The sequence below is a fragment of the Mytilus californianus genome, unplaced genomic scaffold, assembly GCF_021869535.1.
Source record: "Mytilus californianus isolate M0D057914Y unplaced genomic scaffold, xbMytCali1.0.p SCAF_6, whole genome shotgun sequence".
In the NCBI taxonomy this organism is placed as follows: domain Eukaryota; kingdom Metazoa; phylum Mollusca; class Bivalvia; order Mytilida; family Mytilidae; genus Mytilus; species Mytilus californianus.
Window position 1 is genome coordinate 146,062 of NW_026262712.1, and position 25,897 is coordinate 171,958.

General features: G+C 32.8%; 1 protein-coding gene across 1 annotated transcript; it reads left to right on the plus strand.

The window, feature by feature from the left end:
* The first annotated feature begins 3,541 nt into the window (after positions 1-3,541).
* Positions 3,542-24,725, plus strand: LOC127706946 (uncharacterized). Its single transcript, XM_052211665.1, has 4 exons — positions 3,542-3,714; positions 10,786-10,928; positions 17,756-18,041; positions 19,566-24,725. The coding sequence occupies exons 2-4, from the start codon at positions 10,800-10,802 to the stop codon at positions 21,569-21,571; spliced, it is 2,421 nt and encodes an 806-aa protein (XP_052067625.1). The 5' UTR covers positions 3,542-3,714; positions 10,786-10,799; the 3' UTR covers positions 21,572-24,725.
* The last annotated feature ends 1,172 nt before the right edge of the window (positions 24,726-25,897 follow it).

Here is a 25,897-nt window from a genome sequence, read left to right on the forward strand (position 1 = left end):
GATGGATAAATCTAGAGAGACTCCTTTGTTATATTGTTGTCTCTGAGGACCATTTGAAGTACAGCTTAATCCCAATCAACTGGATATAATGTATGTAGACCAGGCGCGTACGGTTACGTCAAAACGCCCGAGCGTACACATAAATTTAGATCTTAAAAGAACTGGATAAAAGCGAAATAGCCTTGTATTTTTTTCTTCTTCTTCTTCTAGTGTTTATCAATCCCCCTATTTGCAGGGTCACCGCATTAGAGAACAAAGGTAAAATGATAAGGCACTGGCTACAGTTACATGGAAATGTAACAATAATATAAAAATTATTGTTACATTAGAGACTAATTGCCGGAATGCAGGGTTGGGTGGGGAACCGATTAATTACGAATGTAACAATAATATTTGGGTCTACGGTTACATTGCGTTATTGTTACATTAACGCGCTGCAATGTACGATGGGAATAGTAATAAATACGTATAAAAATAAAACTTGAAAACTTTTATTTGATATTTACAATATTGCATACAATATTTTGATTTTTTATTTACAATGACATTTTCTACAAATCCAGTATGTTGTTTTTGGAGCATGTTTTATCCGACGCATTTTCGGTGAAACCACTCTAAACAGCCATCACAAACCAGTGATACGGCAATGTGCACGCTCTATATTGCATACCGTACAATTCCATTCTGCATTTTCCCTTTATGAAGTTTAAGAAACTTTCAATGTCTGAATGCCATGCTTCAGGTGAAAAATATTTTGTTACTCTTGCGATGTTTACATTTTCGTCCAATATTTTTTTTGGAAGCATGTTAGGTTGTTTAAATACAAGTCAATTGTGAAAGCAATTAATGTTGACATTTGCCGACAGATTGAAATTGGTGGACAGTGTTTTCATTTTCAGAGTCCAGATATTTTGTGATCTTATCAGTCGTGACAGTACATGCTCTATTGAACAGTTCATTAAGTATTCATCAATAGTGATATTGAACTAAACTGTAGTAGTCATGATTTTTAACAACACCAAAACAATCAATACTTATTCGCTGAATAATATTACATATCGAAGAATTAAGCAACATAACTATAGAAGGTTTAAGTTTAATAAATCTTTTATACATTGCAATCTTTAATGTAACAATAACGCAATGTAACCGTAGACCCAAATATTATTGTTACAGTCGTATTTAATCGGTTCCTTACCCAACCCTGCATTCCGGCAATTAGTCTCCAATGTAACAATAATTTTTATATTATTGTTACATTTCCATGTAACCGTAGCCAGTGCCAAATGATAAAAGGAGAGAGAACCTGTTTTTAAACTGCACACATCCTTCTTCTTCTTCTTCTTCTCTGGATCTTTACGCCCTTTGTAGGGTAATCATACGTTCGTATGTCGAACAGTTCCACCACCAAAAATATACAAAATAATGAAAATTAAAAATCACAACACAAAAACATTATATACACTATTTACATCGGGAAGTTTAAAGTTTTTATGACTTTTTACATGGGAAGTTTACAGTTTTTATTACTTTTTACATGGGAAGTTTAAAGTTTTTATGACTTTTTACATGGGAACTTTCAAGTTTTTATGACTTTTTACATGGGGAGTTTACAGTTTTTATGACTTTTGACATGGGAAGTTTAAAGTTTTTATGACTTTTTACATTGGAATGTTTAAAGTTTTAGGTCTTCTGATTTTAAATTTAGTATATTTATACGGATTAGAAAAATTCACCTATATATTTTTAAGATAATTCGCAAAACAAATATTTACTGTGAACTATAAGAATTCACCTATATATTTTTAAAGATAATTCGCCAAAAAATTAGTCACTGTGAGTTATGAGAGTTAATAGAAGAATTATGCTTTCAAAAATATTTCTATATATAATTCGCAAAAAAATTATTTACTGTGAACTATAAGACTTAATAGAAAAATTATGCTATCAAAAGTATAATTAAGTACATTATCAATTATTTATTCAATTATTCATTGCTGCCCCTCCCATCCCTGCACCCACTCTCAGACATCCTATTTCCTTGCTTGGTCTTTCATCACCAGTTGATATCGTGCATTGTGTATGAGAAACACTAGTCTTCTTGCTTGAAATTCTATTTTAGACATCAGGTCGGATGTGATTCTATATCTCTTTTGTATTTTAGTTATGTCCATCAATACTTGTATTGTTATTTCACTTGTAAGTTCTTCTTCATGAAATGCATGTCTATCCTGTCTATCAGTGATGATTTCAAAAGCACAAAGCATCCTGAAAATTTAACACATTACGTTTCTATGTAACATTTTTTCTACGAACTAATTTCAATCGGCGTACATGAAATGCATGTCTGCCCTGTTACTGGTACTAGATCAACCGTTAAAGTGTTTCTTCCTATTAATAAAGACCTCTTCAGTGATGATTTCAAAAGCACAAAGCATCCTGAAAATTTAACACATTACGTTTCTATGTAACATTTTTTCTACGAACTAATTTCAATCGGCGTACATGAAATGCATGTCTACCCTGTTACTGGTACTAGATCAACCGTTAAAGTGTTTCTTCCTATGAATAAAGACCTCTTCAGTGATGATTTCAAAAGCACAAAGCCTCCTGAAAATTTAACACATTACGTTTCTATGTAACATTTTTTCTACGAACTAATTTCAATCGGCGTACATGAAATGCATGTCTACCCTGTTACTGGTACTAGATCAACCGTTAAAGTGTTTCTTCCTATTAATAAAGACCTCTTCAGTGATGATTTCAAAAGCACAAAGCATCCTGAAAATTTAACACATTACGTTTCTATGTAACATTTTTTCTACGAACTAATTTCAATCGGCGTCCATGAAATGCATGTCTACCCTGTTACTGGTACTAGATCAACCGTTAAAGTGTTTCTTCCTATGAATAAAGACCTCTTCAGTGATGATTTCAAAAGCACAAAGCATCCTGAAAATTTAACACATTACGTTTCTATGTAACATTTTTTCTACGAACTAATTTCAATCGGCGTACATGAAATGCATGTCTACCCTGTTACTGGTACTAGATCAACCGTTAAAGTGTTTCTTCCTATTAATAAAGACCTCTTCAGTGATGATTTCAAAAGCACAAAGCATCCTGAAAATTTAACACATTACGTTTCTATGTAACATTTTTTCTACGAACTAATTTCAATCGGCGTACATGAAATGCATGTCTACCCTGTTACTGGTACTAGATCAACCGTTAAAGTGTTTCTTCCTATGAATAAAGACCTCTTCAGTGATGATTTCAAAAGCACAAAGCATACTGAAAATTTAACACATTACGTTTTATTGGCTCAAGTTAGACAGATACATATACAGATACAGTGGGTACCCTTTTATCATGTCTATGCTGTTTTGAAAATAACCCGTATAAACGTTACTCTTAACAATCTGTTCGTGCGCTGGTGTTTAAGCTATTTCTACGGGATTAAGATATAACTTCAAGTGAATGGTTCAATAAAGGTTCAAGTTGAAACTGACTCATCATAACATTGTTCCGAAAGGTATAATCCGGTTATCGTCACAAGCTGTCAAAGAAAATATTATCTTTTTAAGATTTTATCTGTTCGCTCATCTTAGACGAAATTGGAAATTAATTAGACGATTATTCTGTGTTCTTCATCAGAACGTGTTACACGTTTACCCTTACATTTTTTCTCTGCATCAGACGTCTAGACAGGAGGTTTGTAAAAGTTTTGAAATATTTATTCTGTTCTGGAAATTTGTTACCAACTACCTCACCTCAAACAGGTGCCTTTTACTCTTACAGATCTATTATTTACACCTACATGTACATGACCTAAAGCAGGTACAATGAAAAGAAGACATATTTGCCTTTAAGAATTTGTTACAATTTTGAAAATGTCTCACCTTTAATGGTACATGTAGTCACTTCAAAAGCTAACCAAACCTTTAAGCAGACTTATTCAGAAGGGATATAGTTACAATACTGTTGTCAATTCATTAAGGATTGCATATTTTGGTATTAATTAAGAGATAACTGTATTGTATTTGAAGCTTTGCGGGCGTCCATCGGTAGTTTTACTGTCGCAAAATTAGTTTACCTGGCGACGTGTAGCGGAGACAGGAAAACGGGTATTTGCGACAGTAAAACTACCGATGGACGTCCGCAAAGCTTCAAATACAATACAGTTATCTCTATTCTAATGCAAAACAAGTACATAATTCAATTTCAATCATTATTTCAGCATGTTCAGTGTAAAATTTTCATTAAAGAAAATTCCGCAAAAAGATGTTATCTTCTTTGGCCCCTAAACTAGGTGACGTCATAGGTATGCTTCTGGCTTCAAAGGTAAACACCGGGCGTTTTCTGGCTTCTTGACTGCTTCAGAATGTAATAAAATTTGATAAAAAGAAGATTTCTAGGTGCAACATGTGAGTTTTTTGCTTATTATTGTAGAAATTACATGTCAATACATTCCGCAATTCAAAATGTCGGCTTCCTTAGTTGCAGACAAGGAGATAGAGAATTTTACGCTTACTGTCATCCAATCAGAACCATTGATACAAAGTAGTTGCATTAGAATATTGATTCACTCATAGGGTCTTTGCATCGGAAATAAACACATTTATTCTAAAACCAGTTGTTGGCATGATACGGGTTATGTTCTTCTCATATATGTTATGATGGTATGATACTAAACCCCTAACGGGAGGGACTGTACTTGATATTCATATGATGAAGACATAATCTTTCAATCAGTTTAAGGTTCATCATAACAAATGAACAAAAATGGCTGTGTTTAGACCTCAAAAACTACTCTGAGTACAGACTAACCTGTGCAGTTTGAAGAGTTTTAAGGCCTGGCATCCACTAGATGTATAAAAGTTAAATCATTTTTTGTTTCAGAAAGATAAAATCCTTTTTGGATTTTGATGAGCATTTTTTTTTTGGTTCCTGCAGAAGGTGTAAAAATAAACTAAGTTGGGATACAACTTTGAGATGTTCCCTCTCAGGTAAAAACTGTATTGTATTGTATTGATTGTCCTTGATTGGCATGGACAATAGACAGACAATAGATATCTACACAACTATAGGTGAGTTAAAGGGTGTAACTGAGTGGACAGTATCAAAAGCAATTCAAGCGTTTGTTTATTTTTACACCTTCTGCATGTGTTCTGCAGGAACAGAAAAAAATGCCCATCAAAATCCAAAAAAGATTTTATCTTTCTGAAACACAAAATGCATTTAACTTTTATATATCTAGTGGATGCCAGGCCTTAAAACTTTTCCAACTTCACAGGTGAGTCTGTACTCCGAGTAGTTTTTGAGGTGTAAATACAGCCATTTTTGTCCATTTGTTATGATGAACCTTAATTGAGGTCTGGAGCTGGCATGTCAGTAACTGCTAGTAGTCCTTTGTTAATTTATATATCATTGTCATTTTGCTTAGTTTCTTTTGTTACCTATATAGCTATCTGACATCGGACTCGGACTTCTTTTAAACTGAGTTTTACTGTTTGTATCGCTGTGTGTTTCTTTATTCTACATTGGCTAGAGGTATAGGGGGAGGGTTGAGATCTCACAAAACATGTTTAACCCCGCCGCATTTTTGCGCCTGTCCCAAGTCAGGAGCCTCTGGCCTTTGTTAGTCTTGTATGTTTTTTAATTTTAGTTCATTTATATGTTTTGGAGTTTAGTATGACGTCCATTTTCACTGAACTAGTACACATTTTTATTTAGGGGCCAGCTGAGGACCACCTCCGGGTGCAGGATTTTCTCGCTGCGTTGAAGACCCATTGGTGGTCTTCGGCTGTTGTCTGTTCTTTGGCCGTGTTGTTGTCTCTTTGACATATTCCCCATTTCCATTCTCAATTTTATGGTAGTTATAGATCCACATAATTCACCAAAAAAAATTTGCCGTAAGTATTTCAACAAACTGATTTTCTAGTGCCATTTAAAGCAGTCAGAGCTAAGACATAATTCCTTTTTTTCTGACTTATATTGTATGACATATCCAACTATCGCAGTTATCACGTGACTTTTACAATTCAGTTGTATATCATTAATGGCCGATTGATTATCAATGAAAATGAACAGGCTACATAGATTAAACGATCATAACTTTTTTGTTACATTGTGTATTTTACCTTCCAACCCCGTGTTTTAGAGTATTTTTATTTTTGTCGAGCCTGCGACGTTTGTCGCAGAAAGCTCGACATACATGACATAGGGATAGTGATCCGGCGGCAGCGTTAGCTAACTTCTTAAAAGGTTTATATTTTAGAAGCTAAAAGACCTGGATGCTTCATACTTTGTATATAGATGCCTTATGTTACGAAGTTTCTGTCTGTCATATGTCCATTGTCCTTGACCTCATTTTCATGGTTCAGTGACTATATGAAAAAAAAGTCAACTTTTTTTGTAATGTTAATTTCTTTCTTATTATGAGTAATATGATAACTATATTTAGTATGTGCGTACCTTGCTAGGTCCTCATGCCCGTCAGACAATTTTCATGGATCGTGAACAAGGTTAAGTTTTCGTGGTCAAGTCCATATCAGATACTATAAGCAGTAGGTCTACTATATTTGGTATATGGAATGATTGTAAGGTGTACATGTCCAACTGGTAGGTGTCATCTGACCTTGACCCCATTTTCATGGTTCAGTGGTCAAAGTTAAGTTTTTGAGTTTTGGTCTTTTTTTCTAATACTATATGCAATAGGTCAACTATATTTGGTGTATGGAAATATTTTATGATGTACATGTCAGTCTCGTAGGTTTTATTTGACCTTGACCTCATTTTCACGATTCATTTCTCAGTGTTAAGTTTTTGGGTTTTGGTCTGTTTCTTAGAAACTATAAGCAATAGGTCAACTATGTTTGGTTTATTGAATGATTGTAATGTGTACATGTATTTCTGGTTTGGTTTATCTGACCTTGACCTCATTTTCTTGGATCATGTTAAGTTTATGTGTAACTTGTAGTAAAGCTTTATATTTAGGACTATCAACATAAAATCAATGGTTAGTGAAGAAGTCGAGACATTTCAGCGTGTGCACTCTTGTTACAATTAAAAATGTTTTAAGTTTCAGTTTAGAAATATGATTTCTTGCATTGCTTCAAATTAAGTTTGAAAATTGAGGTGAAATAACCACACGGCCTCCGTTGACTTCTTCGTTAAAACGATAAAATTGCAATGGGACCTTCTTATATAATCAATTTTCTCAACTTATTTATTTTTAATAATATCCTTCCAACCCCTAAAAAGATCGACAACACATTCATTTAAATGAAATCGAAAACCAAATCAGTTTAGGTAACAAACTTTTTGCTTCAAAATTTTATTGAAAAGTTCACATTTTGGCATTCGTTAGCAATATTTTGAAAATGGCGGCCGCTGTCGGAAGTAAACAACGACACGACATGTATTCATTTAGTTATGAATTAAAAAGTAATATTTGAAATATTTATTAAAGTGTGTCTTATTGATTTTAAGAAAATTCTTATTTCACATTTACTTTAATATATTTATTAGAAACAGTCGCTATAGCACTCAAAATAAAGATTTATATGCATCTGTTTACATTGACAGCATAGGCCGACATGTGAAAATATATTTTGTAAGATTTTTACGATTAAAATCAAATAACAGTTGGATGCATGCGTTTTCAGTCATTGTCTTATCTTAAAGCAGCATAAAGTGAAACATTGTTTCTTTTTGCAGATAAAGTGGATACTTGCTGTTTGTTTTGATAAAATTTCGAAGTTACGTAAAAAATGGCGACCAAATAATTTTCAAACGTAGACGATGTTCGACACTAGTTTTGCCCATGCAAATAATTCAATTTAATTTCAATGTTTATATTGCAATGAAATACATGAAATATGACACGTTATTATCACTCTAATAATATCCAAGGGTATAGCTACTGTCCCTCTGGTATCTTTCGTCCCTCTTTTTTAGATTAAGGAGATATTAAGTCATCAATGTGATCAAAGTAAACAAACATGGCACCTAATCACGATGTAAGTTTTGACAAGACCTACATGACCTATGTAGATTAGTATTGTCATGATTGTCCGATTCTTTATAAAATTATTTTATATTAATAAAAGAAAACCTCAAATGGATGTTAACCGAAGTGAAATATCTATATTTTTCAATTTTCTAAAACCAGTAAATTTTTTCGTAATCCTAATTAAACCAGTTTCATGCAGAGTTATCGAACGTAATTATGACTGGAATAGTTGCATATGTAAATCATGTAAATCATGTAAATAGTAGTCAAATTATGTTTTATGATAAAAATTTGTTTAAGATTATGGACTTGTCGAACTCAGAAAATGACAGACTTGTTTAACAGAATGGAAACACTTTATTTTACTTTGTGGCCAAAGTTCATCACAATATAAAAACTTTTCTGAGAATTTACATGAAACTGAGCTTTCTCAAAGTAATGTCTATACTAATGATCTGAATGAAGGTCGTTTTTTTCTTCCAATGTAAGTTATTTTTCAGTTTAAGTGGTTTTAAATGGTTGCAGTAGAAAAAAAATAAGATCGTCTCTGTTTTTTTAGGCTCTCACTCATAAATTATTCTTCATAAAACAATAAGCAGTGCCTGACAATGTCTCAATTTCATGTTGATGCTTGACCTTTTTATATTTGTACATGGGTCTTTAAGTAAGTCAAAAATGTAAGTCAATTTAGGTATCTTAGGAAGTCAATTGTAACATTATTTTGATTCATCCCAAATATTCTTTGCTTATATCATGTATATTGAATTCCTATTTTGTTTTAAAGTAAAAGTATGAAAAGGGAGACAACCCAAGAAAACATACAAATTCAGACCTATAATCATGAGTCAAAAATAAAATTAGACTTACTTATGTCTGACCTCTTTGCCAATTACCAACTTGTTTCTTTTACTACACACTTTTAACACAATTTACTTCCCTTTCTCAATCATGGACTGGTTCAATACCCGACAAAATTGGATGCTGCCAACCCAAAGCATGATACATGATAAGTTGAAAGTGATATATATATCAGCTTTTAAATCAAATTTTAGTGAATACTAACTTTTAGTATCAAAAGTTTTTAAGTTAACAAAAAATTAGATGTAATTAAAAGATTTGTAAAACTTAAAGGTCACTCATTATGCACAGACAAATACCCTTTATCCGCTAGCTCACAATTTCAATGAAAACTTATGTACATGTACCTTGTACATGTTGTAAAGGAAAAAACTGAAAAAAAAATCTCTTTCAATCCCCTAAAGGAGTTATTGCCCTTTAAAGACAATTTTACACAATTTGTTCATCATGTTTGCAAACTTTTAAACATTTTCTCCTCGAAAAACTACTGGGCCTAATACTTCTAAACATTAACTGAATGTTTCTTAGGGTAACTGGTTTATGAATTGTATCCGAAGTTTTGATCCATTAACAAAAATGGCCGCCATGGCTAAAAATAGAACATAGGGGTCAAATGCAGTTTTTGGCTTTTATCTCAAAAACTATAGCAGTTAGAGCAAAAGTGACATGGAGTTAAAGTGATGAATAAATCAATATTTATCTGCAATGAAATTTTCAGACCAATTTGACCACCTATTGTAGGGTTACTGTCCGAAATAGTTTATATTAATGAAATTTTACTGTTTTTGATTATTATCTTTAATATTATGATAGATAGAGAGAAAGTGTAACTGTCAAAAATGTTCAGCTAAGTAAGATCTACAAATAAGTCAACATGATCAAAATAGTCAATTGACTCCTTGAGGAGTTATTGCCCTTGAAACTTTTATTTATTACATTTTTTTGTGCAAGTCTATTACTTTTTCAAAAATCTTCTCCTCTTAAACTACTGGGTCAAATACTTCCAAACTTTAACTGAATGTTCCTTAGGGTATCTAGTTTATAAATTGTATCCAAAGTTTTGATCGATCAACAAACATGGCCGCCATGGCTAAAAATATAACATAGGGGACAAAAGCAGTTTTTGGCTTATATCTCAAAAACTACAGCAGTAAGCTTAAGAGCAAAAGTGAATTGGAGTTAGAGTGATAAATGGGTCATGATCTATCTGTTATGAAATTTACAGATGAGTTCGACAACCCATTGTTGGGTTACTGTATTATTTTTATTAAATTTTACTGTTTTTGGTTATTTTCTTTAATATTTTAATAGATAGAGAGAAAGTATGAATGGCAATAAATGTTCAGCTAAGTAAGATCTACAAATAAGTCAACATGATCAAAGTAGTCAATTAACCCCTTGAGGAGTTATTGCCCTTAAACATGTTAAAACGTTTTTTTTTTTACATTTTTTGTGAAGGTCTAATTACTTTTTCAAACATCTTCTTCATCAAATACTTAAAAACTTTAATTGAATTTTCCTTAGGGTATCAAGTTTATAGATTGTATTCATGGTATTTGGGGATTTGATCCATTCAAAAACATGGCGTCAGTTTCTAAAAATAGAACATAGTGGTCAAATGAAGTTTTTGGCTTTCATCTCAAAAACTAAAGCAGTAAGAGCAAAATTGACTAAGGTGAAAGTGTTAAACAGGTTTAGATCTACCTATCAAGTTATCTTCAGACCAATAGGACAACTTATTGTTGGATTACTGTCCAGAAATAGTTAATTTTTAAGAAATTTTACAGTTTTGGGTTATGTGTTACCTTTAATATTATTATAGAAAGAGAGAAAGTGTAAATGACAAAATTGTTCAGCAACGTATATATCTGTAGTAAACTGGTATTAATCAATCTTTTCTATTTTTCAAGGAAGAGAAGTGAGAATGGAAGATGAAGATTTAATCTATGATCAGACGTTGTTACTGAGGAAGGAAACGAAACCATCAGGATATTCAAAATGGTGTCAGAAGTTTACTAAAACAACATGTCTTTCCCTAGCTTTCTTCACTCTAGTAAGATATGTATTGTAATACATTGTATGTGTGTCACACTAAATACCTATATAATAAGGTAACACAATTTTAAAGACCATGCTACATGTACATTTACCTGTGTTAATCATGTTGAATAGATTTTATAATTCAATGTATTATAAATGAGGTGTTTTAATTTTTTGGAAAAATGATCTTTATCAAATTCTATGGCCATGATGGTGTTACTTGAAAATACCGGGGAAAACCTTTTATCATGAAAACTACAAGATTGACACAAATTTTCATAAATGATTATCAAAACATGATAAAATAATTGGAGTTATTGCCCTTTAATTGTTACTTTTCTTAACTCATTTTTTAGCTCACCTGGCCTTAAATTTAACCAAACTTGGCCACAATAATCATTAGTAGGGTATCTTTGAAAAATGTGTCCGATGACCCTGCCTGCCAACCAAGATGGCCGACATGGCTAAAGAAAGAACAATAGGGGTAAAATGCAACTTTTGTCAATATTTCAAAAACTGTTATGAATAGAGAAAATCTAACAGGGCAAAAAATGACCAGAATGTTGAGCTCTACCAATTGTCCATCTGGGGACTTGTTAAAGGAGTTATTGCCAACTTACCATTTTTTCATTTTTGCCTATTATCTGAAAAACTTAAATAGATACAGAGTAAAAGTGCAAAAATGATCAGCAAGACAAGATCTACAAATAAGTTTGCATGGTTGAAATCGTCAGTCGACTCCTTGTTAGAGTTATTGTCCTTTGATGACCATTTTTTTTCCATTTTTTTACGTTTTTACCTTATATCTTTAAAATTATAATAGATAGATATATAGACAAGATCTACAATTAAGACAATATGGAGGAAATCGTCCGACGTCTCCTAATTGGAGTTATTGCCCTGTTATAAAATTGAGAATGGAAATGGAGAATATGTCAAAGAGACAACAACCCGGCCAAGGAGCAGATAATGACTTTTTTTACAATTTTTTTTGTGTCTTGCCTTATACATGTATGTATGATAAAAATGAAAATAGATAAATAGAAACTCAAAATAGCCAAAATTTCAGCAAGGCAAGATCTACAAAAGTAAAATTTTGCTGATATAGTGAGTAGACTGTCACTCTTTATAAGACTTCACCTCCTCCTTAAATGAGGATTTTTATGCCCTCGCCGTAGCGGAGATTGCATTAAGTTTTATCCTTGTCGATCATCCGTTCGTCCCTCTCTGTACGTCCCAAAGTTGGTTTCCGTTCTCTAACTTTAGTTTGCCTCAACCAAATGTTATGAAACTTATACACAATGCTTATTACCACAAAATACAGACCAAGTTTGAATTTTGGTGGTGTCACTTTAACCGTTCTAGAGTTATGCCCCTTTACAAAATGAAAAATTGCTGAATTTTTCGTTTCCGTTGTCTAACTTAAGTTTGCCTCTATCAAATGTTATGAAACTTATACACAATGCTTATTACCACAAAATACAGATCAAGTTTGATTTTTGATGGTGTCATATTTACTGTTCTAGAGTTATGCCCCTTTACAAAAGGAAAATTGCTCAATATTTCGTTTCCGTTTGCTAACTGAAGTTTGCCTCAACCAAATGTTATGAAACTTATACACAATACTTATTACTACAAAACTCAGATTAATAACAAATTTGGGTAGCGTCACTTTTACCGTTCTTCAGTTATGTCCCTTAATAACTTTATATGATATGCAAGCAGGGGCATCATCTGTGTCCCATGGACACATTCCCCATTTATTTTAACCTCTTTTGTGTTGTATATTGGTATCACATCGTCGTCTTCGTCATCTGAAGACATTTGGTTTCCAGACAATAACTTTAGTATTAGTAAATAAAAACCTATGGAATTTAAATATAAGGTTTATAACCACAAAAGGAAGGTTGGGATTGATTTTGGGGGTTATGGTCCCAACAGTTTAGGAATTAGGGGCCAAAGGGGTCCCAAATAAGCATTTTTCTAGTTTCATGACAATAACTTGTGGAACAGTGTATGGATCTCTCTGAAATTATACGACAAGTTTCCATACCACAAAGGGATGGTTAGGATTGGCTTTGGGGGGTTTTGGCTCAAACCGTTTAGGAATTAGGGGCAAAAAAGTGAGAAAAAACAAGGGTGTCCTGATTAATGAACAATTACTTAAGTACAATTTACAGTGTAAGGGAGGTGATTCAAGCACAACTTTGAATTACCTCCCTTACACTGCTTTTAAATTATGTATAAAGAATTTGTGTATTGTCTTGAGGTGATTAGCTGTCAATTCATTTTTAGAAGTTACTATTTTAATCATTTTAAAAATGCTGATTAAGGTAAATTAATTTTAGCTATGATTATGTATGTCATTTTCTATTTTAAGACTTTTATGATGTAAATGGGTTATTATGGTTGCAACGTCCATTGGAAATTAGAAATGAAATTATGACCATGACTGAGGGAAAGAATTTTTTTTTTTGAAAAAGGGGGGGGGGGGGGGTAAAAAAAAATTGGTGGTGGGTGGGGGGGGGGGGGAATATTTTTTCTCCTCAAGATTTCAGAAATCAAAAAGAAAATCCTTCAAATTTTTTTTTTTGAAAAAAAAGGGAGGGGGAGGTCAAATCGCAACAGCATAGTGTACAGGGGCGTAGCTACCTTCTTAATGAAGTGGAATCACAAACTACAGGGCGAAATAAAACTTGAACATTTTTGTTGTGGTTTTTTGGTCACCTATTTGTTTAACTTCGAGTCGAATGAAGACTTAACATTGTCGCTTGCGTTTTTTGTACGTGAAAGCTTTTAAAATCACGGAGATTTGTTCCATATCCTCGTATTTGTATTGAGCAAAGTAGATTTAAAAAAACAAACAATAAACATAAACACAATACTATATGTGGAGTTTCTGTTAGCATAAACATCATGGATACCAAATACTTGGTTGACACATTCTCATATATTTTGCTTAATATATGTATTTAGATGTTTAAAAATTTTGTGGGTAAACTCTACAAGAGAGAGATGGGAATTTCGAATTTTACGTAGTTAGGAATATTCGAAGTTGAAATTAATGAACTTTTTCAGAGTAAATGGTACTTTGATCACGATCTTTTTCATGATCTGCGTTTTTAATTAGCCAGCTAATTAACAAATGCATATGCATTCGACCAGTTGTATGGCAATATCTAGATGATAACAGTGAAGATACGTGTAATAAAAGTTTGGTGTATCTTTCGAACAAGAATCAGCAGTTTAGTGTCCTACTCGGACAGACAGTTCTTTTTAAAATTAAATGACCTAATAGTCCAGTAAAACGAGTTAGAATTAACAATTTATTTAAATGGTTTTACATTCAACCATTCGTATAGTCGGCCCATATAGAAACGACTTCGAATTATCCGCGGAATCTATTTAAAAGATTTTTTTTTGTAAAATAGATAAAAACGTAAAATATGTACTGGAAAATGTGTACTTTTTTTTATAATAACAGCAGTTCCAACTTCTCATCTACTAGTATACAGAAACTTTTGATTGATTGAATGGTTATTAATGTAAGGTAGCAAATAGTACATGCACACAGGACAAGATACGTTGACGTGATGTGAAAATGAACTACTCGTGTTTTCAAGACCTACATACTTAGTCAATATTGAACTAGTTCACAAGGTAACAGTCATTATTCCCGGATCGATACGAGTTGAAGATTCTTCATTCTAGTAAGATGTGTGCTTTGGGGCGAAGCGGAAAATAATAAGTTTTTTTGTTAAACCCAAAGGGATTATGTTTTTTTTTGCACTCAAATCAAGTACTGTGGATTCATTTATTTTTCGTGGGTACCAATTTTCGTGGATTCAGAAAAACTTACACTTTCGTGGATATTTAATTTCGTGGTTTTACCAAAGTCTGCATACAGGCCAATGGTAAATTTAAAATTCGTTGAACATTTAAATTTGTGGTTCACCTGTACCCACGAAATCCACGAAAATTGGTATCCAACGAAAAATAATGAATCCACAGTATACGGTATGGTTGTGAAAACAACGTGGATGCACGTGCTGCCGTGCCTCCGGGTAGCTACACCCCTGGTGTATTGCACAAAAGCAAAAAATTGAATATAAATTCAAATCATATAACCAATTCTAAGTTCTTTGACTACAGTTATTCTGTGTCAGAAACCTATTATGTGTCAAATATTGAATTACAATCCAAATTCTGACCTGTATCAAGCGCAAATATTGTGTCCATTTTTGCCCCAACTGTTCAGGGTTGGACCTCTGCGGTCGTATCCACCTGCACTCGGCGAAGCAATTTATTTTTGAAGTTAGGCCTACATGAAACATGGGTTAAACCCAGTTTATGATGCAAAATGAGTTTACCTAGTTATGCGTAGTGGAGCTAGGTTATATTTACGACAAGTTTTATGTAAGTCAAGCTTCAAATACAATACAGATATCTCTATTCTAATGCAAAAAAGGCAAATCAGTTTAACATGTTTAATCATAGTTTTTGTCTCGCCTTGATGGAGTCAAAAAGCGAGACATAGGTATGCTGTTTCCGGCGTCAACAATGTCAGTCAGGGGTACTACTTGTACAAGTAATTTTTATTTACTTGAAGAAGTAAATATTAATATACTTATATAAGTAAATTTGTAGGATACTTATACAAGTGTATTTTATTTACTTGTATAGGTAAATTATTTTTTGGCCTAATTATGTCCCTTAGACATTCAGATTTTTTTACTTATACAAGTAAAAAAGTCATCCTATCTTCTTTTCTTGAATTCTTAGAACTTCTTTGCTCTAACACAATTTTCAATTGTCTGCCCTTTGCAGATGTCTTTACTAATCATTTAAGTGTAATTTCATGGACAATGAAAATCTCATTTGTCTGTTATCTTCCGAACACTGCTCATTTACAAGCCCCTAAGGAGCAATTTTTGAAGGCCTTGCGCAAATACTTAAGATCTTTGCTCAATCAGTTTCTTTGTTGAATTAATGAGATGAAACATTGAACTCTTATCAAAAATTATGAGCTAACCTGAGAAAAATTGTTAAAGACATGATTTTACATCTCAAAACTTGAGAATTTTTGTGGATTGTAAAAAAAATTTACTTATACAAGTAAATTTTTGAGAAAATTAAGGGGAGATTATTCAAACATTATAATTAACTTATCTAAGTATATTTTATTTACTTCTTCAAGTAAATAAAGATAACTTGTACAAGTAGTACCCCTGACTGAATGTATTAGTTTGTGATTAGGTCTAGTTCATGGTGAACCACTAGTGGTAGGTCAATGATATTTGGTATGCAGTTGTATTAGCATTGGCACATCTCATTACCATGGAGATTATTTGGCCCCGCCCCCTCAGTCAAGGTCTATTGACTTCGAAACTTTTCATAGTTTACATGTATTAGTTTGTGATTAGGTCAATTTATGGTGAACAACTAGTGGTGGGTCAATGATATTTGGTATGCAGTTGTATAAGCATTGGCATATCTCATTTCCATGGAGATTATTTGGCTCCGTCCACTTAGTCATGGTCTATAGACTTTGAAAATTTTGCTAAGTTAACATGTATTTGTTTGTGATTAGGTCAGTTCAAGGGGAACCATTAGTGGTAGGCCAATGTTAATTGGTGTTCAGTTGTATAAGCATTAGCACATCTCATTTCCATGGAGAATATTTGGCCCCGCCTCCTCAGTCATGGTCTATTTACTTTGAAACTTTTGCTTAGTTTACATGTATTAGTTTGTGATTAAATCAGTTTAAGATGAACTGCTAATGTTAAGTCAATGATATTTGGTATGCAAATTTATTGGCATTTGCAAGTATCGTTTCCATGGAGATTATATAGCCCCACTCCTGATCATGGTTCATTGACTTTGAAACTTTTACATAGTGTACAAGTTAATGTTTGTGTTTAGGTTTGTTTAAAGGGAACGACTTATGATAAGTCAATGGTATTTGGTATGCAGTTGTATTAGCATTGGCACATCTCACTCCATGGAGATTGTTTAGCCATGTACCTTCAGTCATGGTTCATTGACTTTGAATATTTGCATAACTTACATGTTAAAGTATTGCTATTTAAATTTCAACATTTGCATTATAAAAATTACAAAAAGGCGAGACATATCTCTGTGATAACAGTTTATGTTGTAAAATTTTCATAAAACAAAAGTTCTGCAAAACGTTGTCAACTAAACAAGATGATGCTATACATGTAGGTAGGTTTCCTGCATCAACTGTAAACAATAGGTGTTTTAAGGCTTCATACATATGTATGCCCCAGAATGTAATAAAATTTGACAATAAGAAGATTTTTGTCAATTTTTAAAGCAATCATTAAAGATCACATGTCAATACATTCCAGAATTCAAAATGTCGGCTTCTTTGGTTACAGACAGGTAGATAGACAATTTTACACTGGTTGTCATCAAATCAGAACCATTAATACAAAATAATTGCTTTAGAATTATTTATTTAGATGTAGTTTTCATTTTTTTTAATTCATTTTGCCAAAGATATTTTCTATTCCCCCGGCTTTATTAAATGGTTGGTATATAATATAGTGATGGGAGTCCAATTGTCTGTCTGTTCAATCAGTTGCCTTACTTTCCCTGCTTTGTATCCGCATCTGCTCCTGATCATGAACTGCTTGAAAAATAATGTAAAACTATCACATAAACTTTCACAAATGATGTACTTTTATACCTGATTCATTTTTTCAACTGAATAGTTAATGGGGTTTCCTTTAGCAAAGCATGAACAGGGTGTATATTTTTTGCTTGCAGTACTTCTAATTAATTGTACATTTAATCCTTTTTATTTTGTATTTTTAGGGATTATGTATTGCAATACCAGGACCAACATTACTGGATCTGGGAGACAAAATAAACACAGACACCACTCATATGGCACTGATATTCTCTGCCAGGTCTGTTGGTTACTTACTGGGAGCACTAATTGGTGGTTTCCTGTTTGATATCCTTGACAAACAGCTGTTGCTAACGGCAACCTTGTTTGTTGCTGCTGTGGCAACATTGATTATACCCTGGGCAGTGACATTAATGGTATTGGCAGTCATGTTTTCTTTGCAAGGTGTGGCTATGGGTGTGCTGGACACAGGTAAACTTTGGTGTAGAAGTTGTATTATGAAATCTGCCAAATGTTGATGTTTGTATGTCTTGTCTTTGATCCAGGAGGCTGGAGGCAAAGTGTGATCATATTTGTCACAAGACAAGATATAAATGCTATTTTTCCAACCTCAGTCATCTAAAATTTAAATTTTCTGATCAAATCCATTTGAGAAAAAGTACTAGATATACATTATTCATGCTTAATTAACAATTTCACATGTGTTCATGGCTTAACATATTGGTTTTTCTCCCCTTATTGCTATAGGGATGCACTATTTTAAAAATTGCTTCTATTAGTTGAGACGTTACTGAAATATTTTAATTTTTTTGGCCAAAGTCAAATTAGAATTTTTTTTTATCTCTAATCTCTACTGCATTTGTAATGAAAGTTTCCTCTAGTAAACCAGCTGGATTTTAAAGAATAGGAATTTGATAACAACACCCGGTGATGATTGTGATTTGATAACAACACACGGTTATGATTGTGTTTTGATCACTACACATGGATATGGTTGTAACTTGTTCACAACACTTGGCTAAAGTTGTAACTTGTTTACAACACATGGCTATTGTTGTTAACTTGTTCACAACACATGGCTATTGTTGTTAACTTGTTTACAACACATTGCTATTCTTGTTAACTTGTTCACAACAAATGGCCATTGTTGTTAACTTGTTCACAACACTTGGCTAAAGTTCTAACTTGTTTACAACACATGGCTATTGTTGTTAACTTGTTCACAACACATGGCTATTGTTGTTAACTTGTTTACAACACATTGCTTTTGTTGTTAACTTGTTCACAACACATGGACATTGTTGTTAACTTGTTCACAACACTTGGCTAAAGTTGTAACTTGTTTACAACACATGGCTATTGTTGTTAACTTGTTTACAACACACGGCCAAGGTTGTAACTTGTTCACAACACATGGCTATTGTTGTTAACTTGAAAATGATTGTAATTTGATACTTACAATGGATTCTTTGAAGAGTTAAATGTCAACAGATTAAGTGCTGCACTTTTCATTAATGTAACACCCTAATCATAAAGTTGATTTTTATTTTTAAACCACATTTTTCGGGGTGAATTTGATGTACATACTCAAGTTATAGTGCAAAAATAAGAAGACGTGGTATGATTGCAAATGAGACATAAATCCACCAGAAACCAAATGATATAGAAATAAGAAGATGTGGTATGATTGCCAATGAGACAAGTATTCACTTAGGGCTAAATAACTTGGACATGTTGGTAGCAGTCCTTTTCTGGTTATTTCTTTCTTGAGATAAACATAAGATAACTGATAATACTAAATGTTTATTTCAAAAGCTTCTCTTGCAACCATTATTGACATTCTGGAGTCAGAATCTTTTGACTTGTGTGTCCGAGCTCTGACTGTCAAAAGTTGTCATTTAAAATCCATTTTAAAGTACTGCAAAATTTTATTAATATGTAACCATTCATTTAAGTATCATTCCTTATTTTAAATTTGTGTTTATTGTTTTGCAGGGGGAAATGTATTCTGTGTACGACTTTGGGGAGTTAAAAGTCCACCGTACATGCAGGCATTACACTTTGCCTTTGGTATAGGAGCATTCATTGCTCCACTGATAGCCCAGCCATTTCTGTCAAACTCCACATCTAATAGTCTTCTTAATGGAAATGTACCTGTAATAACAAATACAAGTCTCTTAATAAATTATCATAATGACTCTGATAGTGGCCGAGGTAAGAGGGATTCATCATTCACTAATCAGACATTGGAAAATAACATGACATTTACAACAGACAATTTTAATGTGAGTCTGGGAACAACAATGATTACAACAACAACAACTGTCAAACCAAATATTGTTAAAAAGCCTTCAATCACAGATGGAGGTTTATTACCTGATAACACTAGGGATGGAAGTCAAATCAGACAGCATTTAGACAACAATAAGCCATTAGATGATGGAAAAACTAAAACAAAACGACCATTGTCTTCCCTGACAGTTCCATTACAAAATAAAACAGAGGGTAAAAGATTGGAGAATAATGGAACAAAACAGCTGATGACTGAGAATAATGGAACAGAACAGCTAATGACTGAGAATAATGGCACTATGTTTCATAATGAAAGTTTGCATGTCAATGGTTCTTCATTGTCCAATATAACAACCATTTCCACAACCAGGTCCACTACTACAACAACCACACCCACCACGAAGACAACCACATCCACCACGGCAACAACCTCACCCACCATGAAGACAACCACATCTACCACGACAAAACCCACAACTACAACAACCACAACGACGACACCCACAACTACAACAACCACAACGATGACACCCACAGCCACAACAACCACAATGACGACACCCAAAACCACAACGACAACACCCACAACTACAACAACCACCAGGACAACAACAACAAGGTCCACCAAAACAACAATACTTCCTTCAACTAAGGGAAAAACTTCACCAGCTGAAACAGAAAATCCAAAGACAATCACAACTTCCATGAAGAAATCTAAACCAACAACACTGTCCAGTTTGATAGAGGACCATACAGAATTTAATGAATCATTAACAACAACTAGTCACAAACCACAAACAGTAGGTGATTTTGTCAGTTCTATGATAGATTCTGTCAAAAACATGTCTCGTATACAGTTTGCATACACTATAATAGCACTGTTGTTATTTGTAAGTTCAACACTTTTTCTGGTGTTGTATTGCTTCACCAAACGCAAGAGGGACAATGAAGAAATGGACGATTTAAATGAAATTTCAATGCATACAGAGAACACTTGCATTCGTTTAGTGACATTAATGTTTTCATTTGTTTTCTTTTTGTGTTATGTTGGCATGGAAACAACATTTGGAGGTTTGGTCATGACATTTGCTGTAGAATTCGCCCATTGGACAAAGTCCCAAGGTGCTATAGTGACTTCCATATTTTGGGGATCCCTTGCAATGGGGAGAGGATTTGCTATATTTATATCAAACTGCTGTAAGCCTCGAACAATGCTGATAGTTGATCTTATATTCATGATGATTGGTGCTTTGATTTTAGCATTTGGAGTTCAGAAGCTGAATATACTGTTATGGCTAGGTACTATATTCTTAGGAATAGGACTTTCATCCATTTTTCCAACCAGTGTCACATGGATTGAACAATATTTCAAAATTACTGGTAAATCTACCGCAGTGTTTGTAACCGGTTCAGCCATTGGTCAAATGACATTGCCAGTGGCAACTGGGTATTTATACCAAAACTATGACAAGCAGTACTTAATGTACATTATTTTGTGTTTGAGTGTTTTGACAGTCATTTTATATATTATAATGCAGTGTTTAGCCAGTAAAGCTAGTAAGACTGTGTCTAGTGGATTTTTACGCTTGGATGATTTGGATATGGACACTCCAGCCTACAGTTCTACAGATGAATCTTCCAGTCGCAAATTTATGCCAGTACACAATGGGTATGATTTGTTAATGCAGGATGCAGATGACGAATTGTAGCATTTGTGAATAGAACTACTAATGTATAATAGTAATATAATTAACCATTATTACTGCAGGATGATAAATTGTATCATTATTGTATAGGACCACTAATGTAGTAATTAATTTCTTCCATTCCTCTGTCCATATCTTAAAGTTGAATATGTGCAAATGCTCATCATGCTCATAGTGGCTTGTTTCAAAATGGGATATTTTCACAGATGTGGTTAAATTTTAGGGGTACAAAGTGAGATTAAATTTTTCTCAAATTAGGAAATCCTATATATAGGTAAAAAGTCCATATTTGCAAACAATTAAAATCTCTGGAAGATCTGTTATTTACAAATATTTAATATTTTAAAAGTTTTTACATCTGTATTGTACATGCAGTCTTTTCCTTTTCAATAAAACACAAATGTTAAGCTCAGTCAATTTCTAATTACAGTATATACGTATAGTTCCTCAGTTTGAGGCGCACTTAAGGTTTATTGACCCAAATGTTGTTGAAAGTAAGACAACTTTTGAATTAGAAATATTTTGTTTGTTATTCCAGAGCTATATGATTTTAACAAACAGATTTAAGACTATTCTATACATGTCACTCACTAGCTCGCCTCTGCTGAATCTAAATTAATTAGCTTTTAAAAACAAATATCACATTAAAACAAATACACATTCATTAAATATGTATCTATGAACATATTACAAATTTCTAGTTTGAAATGTATATTGATATATAATGTAGTATTTTGAAATCCACCAGAACAAACATGAACTATCTGTGATTTTTTTGTTGTACATGACTGTGATGTTTATGATGATTAGTTAAAGTACATAAGATATACATATACTATATATTTGTGTGAGCCTGTATAACGTCAATCCATTATCCTGCTTCAGTTGTATTGCCTCCTTACCTACCTCCCCTGTTAAGATCTGTTAGGTAACATATTCTGGGAATCTTTCAATCAGTAAAATTGTATTATAAAGCATGGACTATTCCATATCTATTTATAAGAAGACTTTGTCATCAGAAACTTTTCTTTATATGAGTAAAAGCATAGAAAGTTCATTACTACAGAACAATGACACTGCTTTATTTCCCAAAATTATTTGAGGGTTTACTGTAATAAAACATTGACATTTCCATGTCAGTATACAGATGATATATTGTCAGTGAAGGGTGCAAATTTAAGTCAAGTCAAGTTTCTTATAAGGCAAAAAATAACAAAAATTTTGTGCATGTCACAGATTGAAATGTAGAAATATTTATGTAACATATACAACAAGTTTTATTTAAAAACTAGAATACTTTTTTGTTACAAAGTTAGAGTATTTAACACACTATGACATGCTCTTTTTTCTATCAAAGTTAGAGTATTTAACACAGTATGACATGCTCTTATTTTTGTCGAGCCTGCGACTTTTGTCGCAAAAGCGAGACATAGCGATCCTACATTCCATAGTCGGTGTCGTCGGCAGCGGCGGGTCCACAATTATTCACTCTGTAAAGTTTTTGAAATTTTAATAACTTTCTTAAACTATCCTTGATTTCTACCAAACTTGGACAGAAACTTGTTTATGATCATTAGATGAGTATCCAGAAGTAAATTTTGTAAAAAAAAAAATCCTATTTATCCGCATTTTACCTATAAATGGACTTATTTTTCTGCCAGTTAGCAATACATTCACTCTGTGGTTACAGTTTTAAAAAATTTTAATAACTTTCTTAAACTATCCTGGATTTGTACCAACGTTGGACAGAAGCTTGTTTATGATCAAAAGCTAGTATCTATGGAAGAAAATTTTGTAAAAATTTATTTCCTGTTTTCCGTATATTATAAATGGACTTAGTTTTTCTTCCAGTTAACATTACATACAGTCTGTGGTTAAAGTTTTTTAAAACATTTATTAGATTCATAAACCATCCTAGATTTTTACCAAACTTGGATAGAAGCTTTTAACAATCAAAAGATAGTATATAGAGAAATTTTTAATAAATTTTTTTTGTCGAGCCTGCGACTAACAGCAAAAGTAGGCGAGACACTGAGTTCCGCAGAACCCTTACAAATTTTTATCATATTGTTGTGAAAATTACAAGCTGCAAGAAGAAAAACAGTTGTTTCCCTTTTTATGGTTTTGTTCATATTATTAAGATCTATTAATGAGATTATTTTGAACATTAATGAAAAAAAAAGTTATTTATAAAGAGGAGATAATCTAGGGCGGGAGGTGGGAGAAGGGTACCCCCTTGTCCACCCCCTCAGCCTTTGTAGTCTTATGGTAGTGTTCTAGTCTTCATTAATTCCCACCTTATTTAAACCATAGATATTTGATATTTATTGTATGGTCATGTAAGAGCTATAACATGTGTCTTTTTGTTGACTGAACCTAGACAGTCAGGTAGTGTCAGTTTACTACAAAGTTTGTATATCAGGATCAAAATATGGTATTGTCCTCAATAGGCATATGCTATTTATCATCAAATAATTCAACAATGAAGTATACTAGTCTAAATGGTCTGGCTACCTGACCTTTGTCCAGTTGGCGCAACTTTTCTAAACAGGTCTATATTGATGTATTTCCCTCAGTTTTAGTTTTTAACCAGGATTTGTTTTCTCTCAATCGATTTATGACTTTTGAATAGTGATATACTATTGTTGGCTTTATTTATCTATAAAGATAAATTAATTAGTCATTGGTTTATGGGGAGAATGTGTTATATGACGGCTGTTTGGAGTTAGTACTAGTAGGTATATATGAGGGTCTCTTGTGATGTATTGGTCTAGATAGTAACACTACCTGATGGAAAGCATATTTATTATCAATGTGAAGAGAAAATGTAATATTTGACAACAAGGTTGCAACCATACCAAAATTATAAATCGCAATAGTTTATAATGTAAAAAAAAATGTTCTGAAAGCCATAATACTTTTAGTACACAGAATTTGTTGTATTTTTATTAGTAGTACTTAAAGGTATTGTTTATTTTTGTGTATTTTTTAGTTTGTTTTGTGTGTAACTGTATCTGATGTATTATTATGAAATACTCCGACTGACTCATTGTATTATTGTTTGTTGGATAGAATACTCCTATAATTATGATGACGATTGTGATGATTGTAAGTCAGTCATTGTATACTGGTATCAATAAAATCAATATTTGATATATTTGTCTTGTCACCCAATGATAAGGTAAAAATTGTTTATTGAAAAAGTGCAACTTTTATTTTTTACCCTTACTATATAAATGCACATAAAACAGATACAACTGTTTAACAGAAGTCTAATGCAAGTATGGTTATTAAAATTGTTCATTAAGATAAAAAAAAACAATTTTATAACCATGCATACCTTTGTCTATATTTATACTTGTGATTTAATCATTGAGTAACAAACAATAGAAAATAGCTTCTCTTTTTTATTATATATTTTAAAATATTATGAAGTGATTCATGAATTATTCTTCTAATTAAGGTGGTACCAAACACCTTGACTAAGATTAATTTGGCTCGTTTCATTTTCATAAAATTTTGACAAAATATTTAGTTTGACCCTTTGACAAAAATATAAAAATTTCAATAAACTTGAACCTCACACTTTTATGTAGCAGTTTGACAAACACTGATTTTGATCATTGAGAAGCTTAATATTTCCTTAACAATAGAACGTGATTAAAACATTTAGCTGATTTTTACAGCTTTATCTCCCTGTAGTGTTATGTACCACCTTAAGGAAATGGATATACAATTGTAACAATTGCATTTTTATGCCCCACCTAGGAGGATTATGTTTTTCGGTCTGTGCATCCATTTGTTCGTCCGTCCATTCATTCATTCGTTCGTCTGTCCGTCTGTCCTGCTTCAGCTTAAAGTTTTTGGTCAAGGTAGTTTTTATACGACCGCAAAAATTAAAAATTTTTTGGTCGTATATTGGTATGACGTTGGCGTCGTCGTCGTCCGAAGACACATTGGTTTTCGCACTCTAACTTTAGTTTAAGTGAATGGATCTCCAAAAAATTTTACCATAAGGTTCAATACCACGAAAGGAAGGTTGGGATTGATTTTGGGGGTTATGGTACCAACAGTTAAGGAATTAGGGGCCAAAAAGGGGCCAAAAATAAGCATTTTTGTAACTTCCAGACAATAACTTGTGTGTAAGTGTATGGATCTCTCTGACATTGTACCACAAGGTTCCATATCACAAAGGGAAGGCTGTAATTGATTTAGGGGGTAATTGCCTCAAAATTTTAGGAATTAGGGGCCAAAAAAGGGGCAAAAAACAAGCATTTTTCTAGTTTCATGACAATAACTTGTGTGTAAGTGTTTGGATATTTCTGAAAT